Source organism: Eptatretus burgeri, chromosome 14 (assembly GCF_056783735.1).
Source record: "Eptatretus burgeri isolate ZD-2024b chromosome 14, Ebu_testis_v1, whole genome shotgun sequence".
Taxonomy (NCBI): Eukaryota; Metazoa; Chordata; class Myxini; order Myxiniformes; family Myxinidae; genus Eptatretus; species Eptatretus burgeri.
This window is the reverse complement of record NC_140974.1, coordinates 62,674,721-62,688,267: the sequence shown is the minus strand read 5'-3', so window position 1 is coordinate 62,688,267 and position 13,547 is coordinate 62,674,721. Positions and strand designations below refer to the sequence as shown.

Below are 13,547 nucleotides of genomic sequence, written 5' to 3'. Positions count from 1 at the left end.
AAGACCAGACCACTTGGTACTTGCAGTCCAGGCAAGATCTGTTCAAGTTTCTGGAGGATAACTCACATACTCTTCACAAAAGACACTGTGAGATCTTGAATGTCCTCGGGAGCTACGGCTGGCAGATTGGACACCTGGCTTAACGGCCATCCGAGGGATGGTGCACTTGGTGATGTAACACCCTGCCCTGAGTGGCACCAATAGGATGGTTAATAGTTAAATTGGCAATCAATTTTTTTTGTTTTTGATTTTCCAGAACAAGTCTGTGACGACAGTTTGGTGTCTGACAAGTCACCCTGTCGGCAGGTTTGGTGTCTGACAGGTCACCCTGTCGGCAGGTTTGGTGTCTGACAGGTCACCCTGTCGGAAGGTCGGCAGGTTTGGTGTCTGATGGGTCACCAGGTTGGCAGGTTTGGTGTCTGATGGGTCACCCTGTCGGCAGGTTTGGTGTCTGACAGGTCATCCTTCCGAAGTCGGCAAAATGAGTACTGTACTAGCTTACTGGAAACGGGGCACTACATCAAACGCACAGCTGCAATTCTCGCAATGATGCAGCCATCTATTGCACAAGAAATAATAAAAACCGGACCACTAGCCCAGTAGCTTATCTGAGCCTTGACCTAATGTTGTACCCTAAATTTTGTAGCATTTTGACTGGTGGCTCTGAAGAAGATTTTTGAAAAAATTTACGAAGTCGGCCATTTTGACCGACTTAGTCATGTGACCGGAACAAGCTTCGCAATATCTGTTACCAGTCAGGAGAGGGACGTTGCTGCCAAATTTCAGCCGGATCGCCCCAGCTGTTTGGCCGGATAAGTCGAAATAGGAGACGGACGGACCGACCGACCAACTATGATGACAATACGTTATCTGGGATTCCAAAAATTCTCACACATTTTCCCCAAGTCATCCTTTCACAAGTTTGTTAATTTCGAATTGATAGGCCACATGGTTTGGTGGCCATATTGAATTTACCCTAAAACTTTCAAGCATCTTCTCCAGAACGGCTGGTCAGATCAAGGGGAAATTTCACACACGTATTGCACACGAGCAGTGAATCTAAGTTTGTTATTTTCTGGTTGATAGGTCACATGGTTTGGCAGCCATGTTGGATTCAAGAACAATGTTAAATATTGTTTTCTCTGGAACCACTTATCCTATCGACGCGAAAATTGGCAAATATAATCCGGATAAGCTAATAATAAAATGTCCAATTCGTAACAAGTCATCGCCGTTTATTCGTGCCAAGGACTGATTGCGATGTTTTGATTTCCTTCATTCGGGTTAATACGAATGACAAACATTTGCGTCTCGTAAACCGCGATTCAAAGGGATAATTATATAAATCATTTACCACCATCTTCGTCTGTTCGTATCGGGGACATTAAGGTTCCGGTGTAATGGAGTTTCATGTTTGGTTGATTTGCTCCCAACACGCGGCGTATTCATCGCCGTTTTCTCTTGAATAAATACTTTGACGTCAAAATTCTTGTGATCGTATTTCAGTTGGTGCATTACAATTCATTATAAACCAGTCTGTTCGAGGTCTTCACACGGTTTTCATTATAAACCAGTCTGTTCGAGGTCTTCACACGGTTTTCATTATAAACCAGTCTGTTCGAGGTCTTCACACGGTTTTCATTATAAACCAGTCTGTTCGAGGTCTTCACACGGTTTTCATTCTACTGGAATGTTAAAGGCGGAAATTTCTTTCCATTACTATTTGGACGTAAATTAAGATTCGAAATCTATCGCAATATATATATATATATATATATATAATTTCAACTTGACATTTATGCCAAATCCATCTGCAAAAGTCCTCACTATGAGAATGTTAAACCTTAAAACAACAACAACAACAACCCCCGACCGATTGTGATGTTTGCGGGAAGTGTTCGTAAAACAACAACAACCGCGAGCGATCGACTCGATTGAAGACTTTGCATTTTTAAAACTGCTTCGTCTTGTATTTCTTATCTCAAGCTCATTTGTTTTTAAAGAAGAAACGTTCGTGAATGGACTTTAAAGACCGATCAGGCTCCGAATGATCCCTGGGCTCGTTCATGGTCCGGTGAAGGTGTTCAGAATGATATATCCACACGAACCAGATGTGAGAGAAGGTTCCGACGGTGAAGAGGAGTTGTTGTTGTGCAGGAAGACGAATGATGATCTGGAAACGTATTACAAGTGAGGGATCAACTTTGTTCATGAAATATGATGGACGAATGCCGGTTACCTCTCCCTCACCCCACCCCGGTTACCTCTCCCTCTCCCTCACCCCCACCCCGGTTACCTCTCCCTCACCCCCATCCCGGTTACCTCTCCCTCTCCCTCACCCCCACCCCGGTTACCTCTCCCTCTCCCTCACCCCCACCCCGGTTACTTCTCCCTCTCCCTCACCCCCACCCCGGTTACTTCTCCCTCTCCCTCACCCCACCCCGGTTACCTCTCCCTCTCCCTCTCCCTCTCCCTCACCCCACCCCGCTTACCTCTCCCTCTCCCTCTCCCTCACCCCCACCCCGGTTACCTCTCCCTCACCCCCAATCTCCTCGCTCTCCCCTCTTCCCTCACCCCTCTTTCTCGTTCTCCCCCCCTCCCTCCCTCCGCTATTCCTCTCCTCCCCCTCCCCGCTTACCTCTCCCTCCCCTCCCTTCCTCACCCCCACCTATCCGTCTCTGTCTCACTCACTCACCCGCCTTCCTCCCAACCCCTCTCCCTACCTTTCCCTCGCTCTCCTCCCGCTCACCCACCTACCTTTCCCTCCCCTTTCCTCTTACCCTGGCCTCATTCTCCCCTTCTCCCCCACCCCTCTGCCTCGCTCTCCCCTCCTCCCCCACCCCTCTGCCTCGCTCTCCCCTCCTCCCCCACCCCTCTGCCTCGCTCTCCCCTCCTCCCCCACCTCTCTTCCTCGCTCTCCCCACCTCCCCCAGCCCTCTTCCTCGTTCTCCCCTCCTCCCCCACCCCTCTGCCTCGTTCTCCCTCCTCCCCCACCCCTCTGCCTCGTTCTCCCCTCCTCCCCCACCCCTCTGCCTCGTTCTCCCCTCCTCCCCCACCCCTCTGCCTCGTTCTCCCCTCCTCCCCCACCCCTCTGCCTCGTTCTCCCCTCCTCCCCCACCCCTCTGCCTCGTTCTCCCCTCCTCCCCCACCCCTCTGCCTCGTTCTCCCCTCCTCCCCCACCCCTCTGCCTCGTTCTCCCCTCCTCCCCCACCCCTCTGCCTCGTTCTCCCCTCCTCCCCCACCCCTCTGCCTCACTCTCCCCTCCTCTCCCCCCCACCTCCCTCTCCCTGATCTGATTTGGTGGTTGTTTTGTGTGGTGGTTTTTGTTAACCCCACCCTTTCCCCTTTACTCCAATTCACCACATTACAGGACTGTTAACAGTTGTGGCCTGTACTGGGCGACACTAGCCAGTGTACTGGGGTCGTTCTCCTTCGGGCTGGTGCTGGGTTATAGTTCACCTGTCCTTCCACAGCTCCAGGCTGAGTCGAACTCCGCGATACACCTGGATTCCACGCAGGCCTCCTGGTTCGGAGTACGTCCCTTTGTTTCCACCATCGCATCCTGTCCCACTTTTAAACACTATTCCTTTCCTTTTCTTTTGTTTTTTTCAGTACCTCGTACGGTCACTTCATCTTTCTTCCCTTCATCTCACAAGTTCTCGACGATTCTGTGCGTTTGGACCTTGGGTTCCAAGATGGTTCCAAATTGGTGTTCCACTCAATAGGCTCTGCTAATGTCATGTGGTATTGATCAGGAGGGGAGGGGTATGTTTGGCATTCACGGAGTCATACTTCTGATGGAAATCTTATTTCTGTCACTCATTAACTGTTTTTCCCCCCAAACGACCCCCTCCCCTTCCAACACCTGCAACCCCTCAGTCCCTCGTGACCGTGGGAGCTATGGCTGGTGCCCTCTTTGGAGGGATTCTGCTCGGTCTCTTTGGCCGAAAAACTTGCCTCCTTACATGCGTCCCGCTGTTCGTGCTGGGGCAGCTGGTGGTGTGTGGAGCCACGGCTCCGGCAATGCTTTACACGGGGCGCCTCGTGCTGGGCATTGCGACGGGTTGTAGCTCCGTCACTGTACCGGTGGGTTTGATCACGTGACTTCCTCGTTTGCTTCTTTTCCTCCCAACTGTGAATGATGATCACGCTTCCATTATGAGTTAAGAATTTACTTGTTTAGCCGCGTCGATGTCTTTGCTTAATCGATCACTCTGGTGTTTGCATCATTATGGAGCCTGACCTGATGCTTCCTGCTGTCTGTGACTGTTTTTTCTCCATCGTTTTCCAGGTGTATCTGTCGGAGGTGGCTCACCCAGCTGTCCGCGGTATACTCGGCTCCTGTATGCAGCTGATGGTTGTAACGGGAATCTTTTCAGCTTTTCTACTCGGTATGCAACACGACTCTCGCTTCCTACCGAGCTCTTCGGGGTTCATTTGTGGGCCATTTCCATTAACGCTGTTTTGGGCAATGGTGAACCCACCTGGCTCCAGAACATCTCTTGCTTGCGTTTTAGGACCGACAAGAGCCAGTGGATGCACCGTCAATCAATCGGTTTCTTGCACGGCTCTTTTCATTGATAACTCAAATCTCAAACGGCTTTACGAATTACGAGGAGGTACAAAAGGCAGAAGATAAGAGTATGGGATTTTAGCAGAGATTTTAAATCCTAATTGTTGAGGTTGTGCTCATTGTCGGAGTCGGAGAGTTACACAGTTGAAGGCCCAGTCACACCTTGACGTTTTAGCCAACGTATGCCGATTTTTGAAAAAAAATTTCTAAAACGCTGGCACACGTTGAATACGTTATGGGTAAGTTTTGATAACTTTGAGAGCATGCTGAAAAACACTGCCATTCGTCGTTGTACGCTGGCTTTAAACGTTGTACTTTTCGGTTGTCCTCAACTTTTCCATGCTTGAAATTTTAAGACTTATGCCAGCGTATGACTCACACGTTCCGCATAACGCTGGCCATAAATTGTAGGCACGTCACGCGATCGTTGACACACGTCGACACACGTTACTTGTGAGTTACTCATAAGTCGAAACACATCGAGGTAATGTTTAGCGTACCCGAAACTTATTTCTAACCTATGAGTAATGTGTTGTACTCACGTTACGCGATCGGTGACACACATCGACACACGTTACTTGTAAGGTGCTCATAAGTCGAAACACATCAAGGTAATGGTTAGCGTCAGTGTTCCAGACTCCCTGGTTTTATTTTTTATTTTTTCTTCCTTCCTTCGGTATGATGGTGATTTTGACACTTCGATTTCTAGTGTGGTTATAATATAATGTAATTAATAGGCTTCCGCTCAACGATTTAAATCATAACCGCACTGTACACTGAACACCGTCATACCGAAGAAAAAAAAAAAAAACTGGGAGTCTGTAACACTGACGCTAACCATTACCTTGATGTGTTTCGACTTATGAGTACCTTTCAAGTAACGTGTGTCTGTGTGTCAACGATCGCATATCGTGCGTACAACTTTATTCCCATCGCATGCGGAGCGTGTGTCATACGGCAAGTACGTCGTAAAATGTTTAACACGTTTAAAATTACAAGACGTACTCCACTTACGACGTATGATAACGTACTTTAGCGTTCTATTCACGCATACCAAACTTACCCATACCGTATTCGACGTGCGCCAGCATTTTAGACGCATTTTTCAGAGGTCGGCATACGCTGGCAAGATCGCCAAGGTGTGACTGCAATGTTGACACTTCCATTTCTCTGGCTGTTATGATTTGAATCGTTGTGCGGCAGCCTTTTCATAACCTACGCCACGTCATCGTCAGCGATGCGTGCAGCGCGCTATGTCGAAGTTAGACTATCGTTGGGCATAGGTTGTGAAGGCCGACAACAGGTTCAGCATTCGTTGGTATAAGTTAGCTATAACACAACAAAACGTTCAAAGTCCGTTACTAATACGTTGTGCATTTGACCAAGTCGTTATGAATACGTCCGAATCTTTAAAAAAAACATCAAAAGTTCAACGTAAGCCAGCGTTTTACATACATTTTAATACGTTGCCAATGCTGGCTAAAACGTCAAGGTGTGACACGGCCTTGAGAAGCGGAGTGCGGTGTCTACTGTAAGAAATGTGTTTCGATCATGGGTGGCCGACAGCTCTCTCCAGTAGAGCAATACTAATTACATTGCACACTACACTATGTAGCCTGGTGTTGGCTTTGCGGTTTGGGTGGTGGCTTGGGATCCCAGGGTCCTGAGTTTGAGCCCCATTGGCCACTGAATTAACACCAGGGTGTTGACTCAGCCTGTCATCATTCCGAGGTCGGCGAAATGAGCTCGGTATACTGGTAATCGGGCCACTGCATCAGCGGCATAGCCGCGCCCCAAACCACTGATGCAACCAGCAGCCAAAATGGCAGCGCACGATGGGAACTTCATATTGTGCGCTAAGTGAAGCATCCCAGTGAAAGATTCCTGAAATTCCACGTTGATGTGCATCATTATTACCCGCACGAGAAGTGAAAAGCGGGGTTAAGCAGTTGGTCCACTTCTCTCTGTCTGTCCTCTCCACAAACTTCAGTTTATTTGTTTCAATTTGTATTTATGATCCTGGAATCCTGAGTTCAAATCCCCCTTGGCTGTTGAATTAATACCAGGTGGGGTTGACTGTCTGTCATCCTTCCGAGGTCGGCAAAATGAGTGCCAGCTTGCTGGTATCCTGTGTCGGAGTGGTGACCCATCCAGGATTGTGTCCAATAGCCAAGGAGTCTGCTTCGGCAGCACCAACGCTCTGCACAGAGTATGGTCCCAATGGATGGATGGATGGATTATTGTTAATATTATTTTGCAATACAGTACTGTAATGTTTTTATTATTATGCTATTATTGTTATTCTTGTGATTCCTTTTGAAGTTTGAAGTGGCCTTAGAAAAATGCCATGATGCGGTGGAACCACGCTTTCGCTGCTCCATATTGTACACCTTCCCAAGGTGGTAAAAAGCATTAAAACATGGGAATCCCTCCAGGAGTTTTTGCAAGTCATGTGAAGTCGAAAGCAACATAGGATAAGGAGTGTGAAAATATTGAGTCCTCTTACTCGTGATACAATCTATGGTTCTGAAGTGTCACTCATAATAGACCATAGGCCGAGCCCCAAAATTCCTACTTTCCCTGATCTGCAATAGAGAAGTACTTCACTTGACCTTTAATGATCCTAGAGTATATTTATAAGTATGTCTATTAATTTTCCCATCTTCAAAACATACGTGTATTTGACAGAAATCTGAAGAAAGGGACGCTAAAATTACTCTTGCAGCCAACGATCTCAGGGAAGCGATGACGTCAGCTTAGTTCTTAATTGGCCAATCATAGTGTTTTTAACAGGGGCTCCACCAAAACAAGCCAATCACAGTCACCGTACAGTGGGTGTCGTTGTAACGCAATGTAACAAAGAGCGAGTAAATCTACGCGTAGCACGACGCGACATGGAGCGCTGCATGCATTTGGTGGACCAATCTGCAGACAAACTAATTAGTTTTTCAGATGTTAGCTGGAGAAAATTTCACGAATGTGTCCATCAGTGGAAGGACTTGAATACCAGAGAAGGTGCCATTGCTACCAAAGCTATCCAAAGATTCCATTTAGAGTTCGTGTTGGCGGAAGAACAACTCGATGTTGTCCCTGCTGGCCCTGACCACTCCGTTGGATATCATCGTGCATGTTATATGCGATTTACTGACAAAACAAAGATCGCGAGAGCCAAGAAAAGACAACAACGAGAAAATCAAGCTAAAGAGTGTAAGTACTGTTTATTGAGAACGAGAATCCTATTTTGTTTACCTTTTTGAATGAAATGATTCGGCCCTTTCATCTTTCACCCCCAAGTGTACAATAATGGCGACGATTGTCTCTCGCTTGTCCCACGTATTACAATTTATATTAGTTGATAATGATAGTTATGCGATTTGCGGTGACAGTATAATAATTGTCTACAAAAATTATTGTATGAACATTTTTATGAACTTGTATCCATCTCCACGTCTCATAGGAATCTTCTGACTCGATACCGTTGTATTGTATGGTATTATTAATATTATAACTATCATTCCAAGCTAAGGCAATGCCATACACATGATAAACTTCCACTCTTACTCATAATCTTATTTCTGAACAACAACATTTAAATCTAAAAATGCTAAAACTTTAAAGTAGAGTCTAACTTAGATCTAGTACTAGTAATAGGGTCTCGTCAACGAGTATACTACTACCACCAGTAGCAGTTACAGGTCGAGTAACTTCCAGTAGTAGTACATAGTCCTATAAACGTTTCTTCACGTTTTGATTGTTATGACCGTGGAATATTTCATATTCAAGAGTATACTTATGTTTGTTAGGGAATCAATGACACTAGTTTTAGAAGTCTCAAAGACACCAGTATTTTAAGTTTATGAAATAATGGCAGCCCAGGAGTTTTAATCTTTCTGGAATTTATGATTAATTAATTTAATATTATGAAAATCAGCACAACCAGTTTGCTATCGAAGAGAAATCTCATTGTTATAAAAAGTCGTAACAGTTAGCAGAGATTTTTTTTAAAAAAAGTGACTAACTGTCTGATTTGAGATGTTCAAACATGAACAGAGACATTGTTTTTAACAAATGTGATCAACTCTGTTTTGTGACTTTCATCATAATGTGTTTTCACAATTTTAAAATCTGTTATTGCAACACTGACCATATTGTATACACCTTAGTTTTTAAAAATTATGACACATATAGGTTGTACATTAAGTTTCATTGTATAGTATAGAGTAGTGATAATGTGATACATGTATGTAATTGCTGCACCCTGTGCTTCAGGATCAACAGTAGGAATAAAACGCATATCTTCCATAGGGACAGTCAAGTCAAGTTTTTAAGATTTGACATCTTCTATTTATTATAGAACAAAGTTACATGTATTCAATGTAATTAAGCTTTATTTAATGACTTTACATAGCAAATTGGAGTTGTATACTTGTAAAACAATTCACATCATGACATCCTCTTGAAAATAACACGCTTATTTCATCAATAAAATGACAGTAATATACCTGTAATAGCTTATGCAGCATTTGTGTGGAAGCATTACTTTCACATGTATAAATCATTAAATGTATGTATGATTCCTGTACAGCATAACATGTCAGAAACGACTGAGAAAGTAGTATGGGTCAGCAATGAGCTTGTATATAAACGTTACATGAATGGTATCTCTTGAGTAACTTTTGATTATATTTAGTACAGTTTATAATTAAGACATACATACATGTAGCTTAAGAGAGAAAAGGGAATGGTAGCAGAGAGTGAGAGATAGAGAGAATAAGATTTAAAATATAAACAAGTGTGTGTGTGTGTGTGTGTGTGTGTGTGTGTGTGTGTGTGTGTGTGTGTGTGTGTGTGTGTGTGTGTGTGTGTGTGTGTGTGTGTGTGTGTGTGTGTTAAATATAGCAAAATGTAACGGTAACAAGTAAATGGTGATCTTAAAAATGAAAGAACAAGATCTGTGTGTGTTGGACTGTGTATATATAGTTATGCATTTTATCAAAAAGAGGGAGTGGACTGAACAGACATAATGCAATATTCGGGTGATTAGTACACAATATTTTTGGTCATTATAAATTCAAGAATATGTATGGTTGGTAGGGTACTCGGATTACTTGTCCATTCAAAAGTTCTATTTCGAGTCTAAATATTTATATTACTTAACTTACTAAGTGATTCAATTTATGTGTTTCACCAGAAATGGTTGCGAGGGGAATTTTTCTCATAGCAATGACCATCCAAATGTTTTTTTTTTTTAATATAAAAAAAAAATTCACAGAATTAAATCTTCTATCATTTGGTGATCTGCACAATTACCAGTTTGCTTGACCATTCAATTTTAGTTCTCAAGAAAACGATTAAGAAGTATGAATATCGCCGAAAGGAAAGTCCTTAAAAACGGGATTTAACTTTTCCTTTGTTTTTAACATTTCTACTTTAATGTGCAAATTTCAAACGTGGGAACACACACCTATTTAACATACCGAGCACACTTGTAAGTACTTCTCAGGTGTAGATCACGGAACTCAAAAACTAAGCAGAATTTTTGGCTTGGCCCATGGTCTATAATACCCTCTCCCACCACCACCGGAAGTGGCGCTGCATGGTACACATTCACGAAGATAACTTGTGTCATCCCACCTTTGGAACCCCCAGGTGAGGGGGACAAATGAAGTCGCTACAACCTTTGCCTGATGACCCGTAGTCCCTTTGGCAAGTTTAGTTGGTTGTGATCGCATAATGATTGTTAACGACATATTACATCGACAAAGAAGATATATCGAAGACTTTGACACAAGTGGCGATATGGGCCACCGAAGACCAAGGTGTTGGTGGCCCCAGGGGGTTTTTTTGGTGGCATTTGGCACCTGCGCCACTGCTTATTTCGAACCCTCCAGTTAGTTTGACAGACAGAAACCAAATTGCATTTTTTAGTATGATTGAATTGCATGTTTGAACACTATAGAACACTAATCGCCCTTTTTTTTAGCACTTTCAAAACCCTTCTGTTCAGCAGTACTTGCACAAAATATTGTGGCATTGTACATCGTCGCGACCAATCAGATGTGCCGCTCGAAGACCCCGCCCATGTCCTTGTCTCTTGAGACCGCGTGGGGAAATGTGTTCCATGAACTCTCTAGTTATAAATCGTTTTTGGCATCACAATCATAACCACTCACCTTGTCAGGAAAACTACTTTTTGAGTTCCAAAATCAAATGACACCATGCCCAATGCAGAACAGTCTGCCTTGATGCAACCAGCAAAGCAAACGGTTGCATTTCATCCTTTAAAATGTTTGTGCCTGCTTGTCAGGAAGATTAATTTTCATCCAACATTTGTTGTTGTTTTCCACCTCCAAAATGAAAATGTGTAATGTGATTTTTTGATGAAGCACGAAGCCACCTCTTAAACGAAGACCACCCGGTGAGGGTCCTTGAGCATTGAAAGTTAAACGTCTCATTTGTGGCTTTCAAGAAGTTAATTAATATCTTGTTGCTGGAACATTCCAGGAGGATGTTGACGCTCACATTCGCAGTCTCTTCTGCCTCACTCACACCTTGCCAAGGAGGCTGGCTGAACTGGCGATGGCTGGCCATAGCCAGTGCCGTCCCACCGACGTTGCAGTTCATGATGCTGCTCTTCGCTGCTCCCGAGTCCCCTCGTTGGCTCCTTGCAGCCGGTCGTGAGATGGAAGCTTTACGAGCGCTCCAGTACCTGCGCGGCATGAACGCCAGCGTCGAGCTTGAGGTTCGGGCTCTGCAGCGGGCGCTAACGGGGGAGCGGGTGAGTGTGAACCTTGCTTTCGTGCCACGGTCCCTTGTTAATGAGCTACAGTTACCACCTTTCGCTCAGTCTTGTCAGCGGAGTGCATTTATCAAACTTTTAAAATGAAACCCGTGTTGTGCACGATGCACATCACCTGTGTGGTTACATTGCTGTTGCAGTCGATGTCTGTGATGGAGGTGATGCGCGGTGGACTCATGCGTCCCTTGTCCTTGGGTGTAATTGTCATGGTTCTGCAACAAGCTACGGGGGTCAACGCCATCCTCTTCTATGCACAGAATATATTTGAAAAAGCGAAGGTCACGGTAATGAACTTTGCCCTGCTTGCGCTCGCTTTTGTCATCACTTTTGCTGTTCACCTCATTCCTGCTAATTACCTCCGCCACCGAAGGTGAACGGAGGTTGTTTTTACCCTTGTCTCTCTGTCTCTGTCTATCTGTGAGCAGGATATCTCAAAAAGTTGTGGACATGTTGGGTTTGTGACAAGGACGAATTGATGATATTTTGGCGAAGATCCGGATGCGGATCTGATATATATATATATATATATTTTTTAGATGATTCTTCACCATTGTGAGATTGGGCCAAAACGATATGTAGCACGATGTCTCAAAAAGTTATGGATGAGTTGGTTAGGTGACAACAACAAGCAGATTACATTTTGGTTAAAATGCGGATCCAGATCCGGCCTATCGGTAGGACACAAAACGTAAACTGTTCAGCCTGATGCACCACTCTACCGAGTCCTCTTCAACTTTAATTGTTTCTTTGTGAAGTTAGTCATGCTAATTGTTGTATTGGCAAGTGTCAGTTTTATCATGTCAACTTTATTCTCATTTTTAGCACATCTGGACTTTAGTCCAGTGAGCTTCATGGGTTAGATCAGTCAGTCAGTCAGTCATTATGGCTGGAACCAAATAAGTTATTTTGATAAAACTTGGCCACAAGCTTCATATCTAATGCTCAATGAAGCTTTATTGGCCACATCAAAATCTGCGCTCATTAAGGGGGTGAGGGCGGGCATTTGAGCCCCCCAAAAGAGGTATTTGCTATCTTCTCCAAAACCACACACAAAATTTCGATGAAACTTCACCACAAGCTTCATTACCCGTGATTAACCAAAGTTTGTTCACGGCAAAAAAAAATCAGGGTCGGGAGGAGTCTGCGGGGGGTTGGAGCCCCCCAAAATAGGTATTTGCTGTCTTTTCCAAAACTACACACATAATTTCAATGAAACTTGATCACAACCTTCATTTTCTGTGATGTACTTAAGTTTGTTTATGGCATTTAAATAAAAATCAGTCTCTAACTAAGGGGGTCTGCAAGGGGTTTGAGTGACTGTTGATCTTGATCCAGGTGAGCTTCAGGATGACACGGTGCTATTTTTATTAGCAGGCTCCTAATACAACTTGGGTTGTGTGTATGTTGCCCATTTGTGTCCAAAGAAGGCCATTCACATGAAAGATGGCGAACCACCTGATCAATTTATTTGTAGTATCGAAGCTGCTGACCAGAGATCAACCACACTGAGATGGCAAGCAGTGTAACCTGGAACCTCCAAGAAGACCAGACCACTAATCCATGCAGGAACTTGTAATTTATTTTAGGGTACTGGTGATAACTTGTCAACTCTTCGTAAAGGACACAGTGGGATCTTCAACGTCCAACACCTAATGCTGGCAGACGGCTCCTCCGGCTTAACGTCCTTCTGCCGGACGGCTCGCACACTGACACCTCGCCTTGCATGTGAAACACCAGGATGGAAGTTTATCGCTCGGTCGAGATTCCAACCCAAGATAGCTCAGAGGTGAGTATGCGGACTTGAAGACTGTCCTGCTGGACCTCAAATTTGCATTAAAGGTAAACAAGAAAATGTACTTGCATGAGTGTATAACTTCCCATGCCATTGATGGTACAGTGGGATTCCAAAGAACTGCACAATGAGGCCGAAATGGGTGAGTCTGAGCAGAAGGGAAAATAGAGAAAGAATTAAGAAGGAACAAAATTACACGGACGACTGTTTTTATTGGGAAATTAGTGCTTGGAAGTTGATGAGTTCTCAAATGATGAACCCCTGTGAGGTGAGGTGGCCATCGACATGGAACAATCATCTTCACACAAGACTGTGCTGAACGAAAATCGACATCGCTGATTTGTTATCAGTGTAGTGTTCGTTTTGTGTGCATCATGTGACTC

At 44.4% G+C, this 13,547-nt stretch overlaps 1 protein-coding gene across 1 annotated transcript in view; it reads left to right on the top strand.

The window, feature by feature from the left end:
* The first annotated feature begins 1,872 nt into the window (after positions 1-1,872).
* SLC2A8 (solute carrier family 2 member 8) overlaps positions 1,873-13,547 on the top strand; it is a 30,214-nt gene continuing 18,539 nt past the window's right edge. Inside the window, exons 1-6 of the mRNA XM_085855166.1 lie at positions 1,873-2,190; positions 3,371-3,533; positions 3,880-4,086; positions 4,292-4,391; positions 11,134-11,351; positions 11,513-11,656. Coding sequence (XP_085711292.1) covers positions 2,048-2,190; positions 3,371-3,533; positions 3,880-4,086; positions 4,292-4,391; positions 11,134-11,351; positions 11,513-11,656 — 975 coding nt within the window. The 5' untranslated portion in view covers positions 1,873-2,047. The remainder of the gene's footprint in view (positions 2,191-3,370; positions 3,534-3,879; positions 4,087-4,291; positions 4,392-11,133; positions 11,352-11,512; positions 11,657-13,547) is intronic.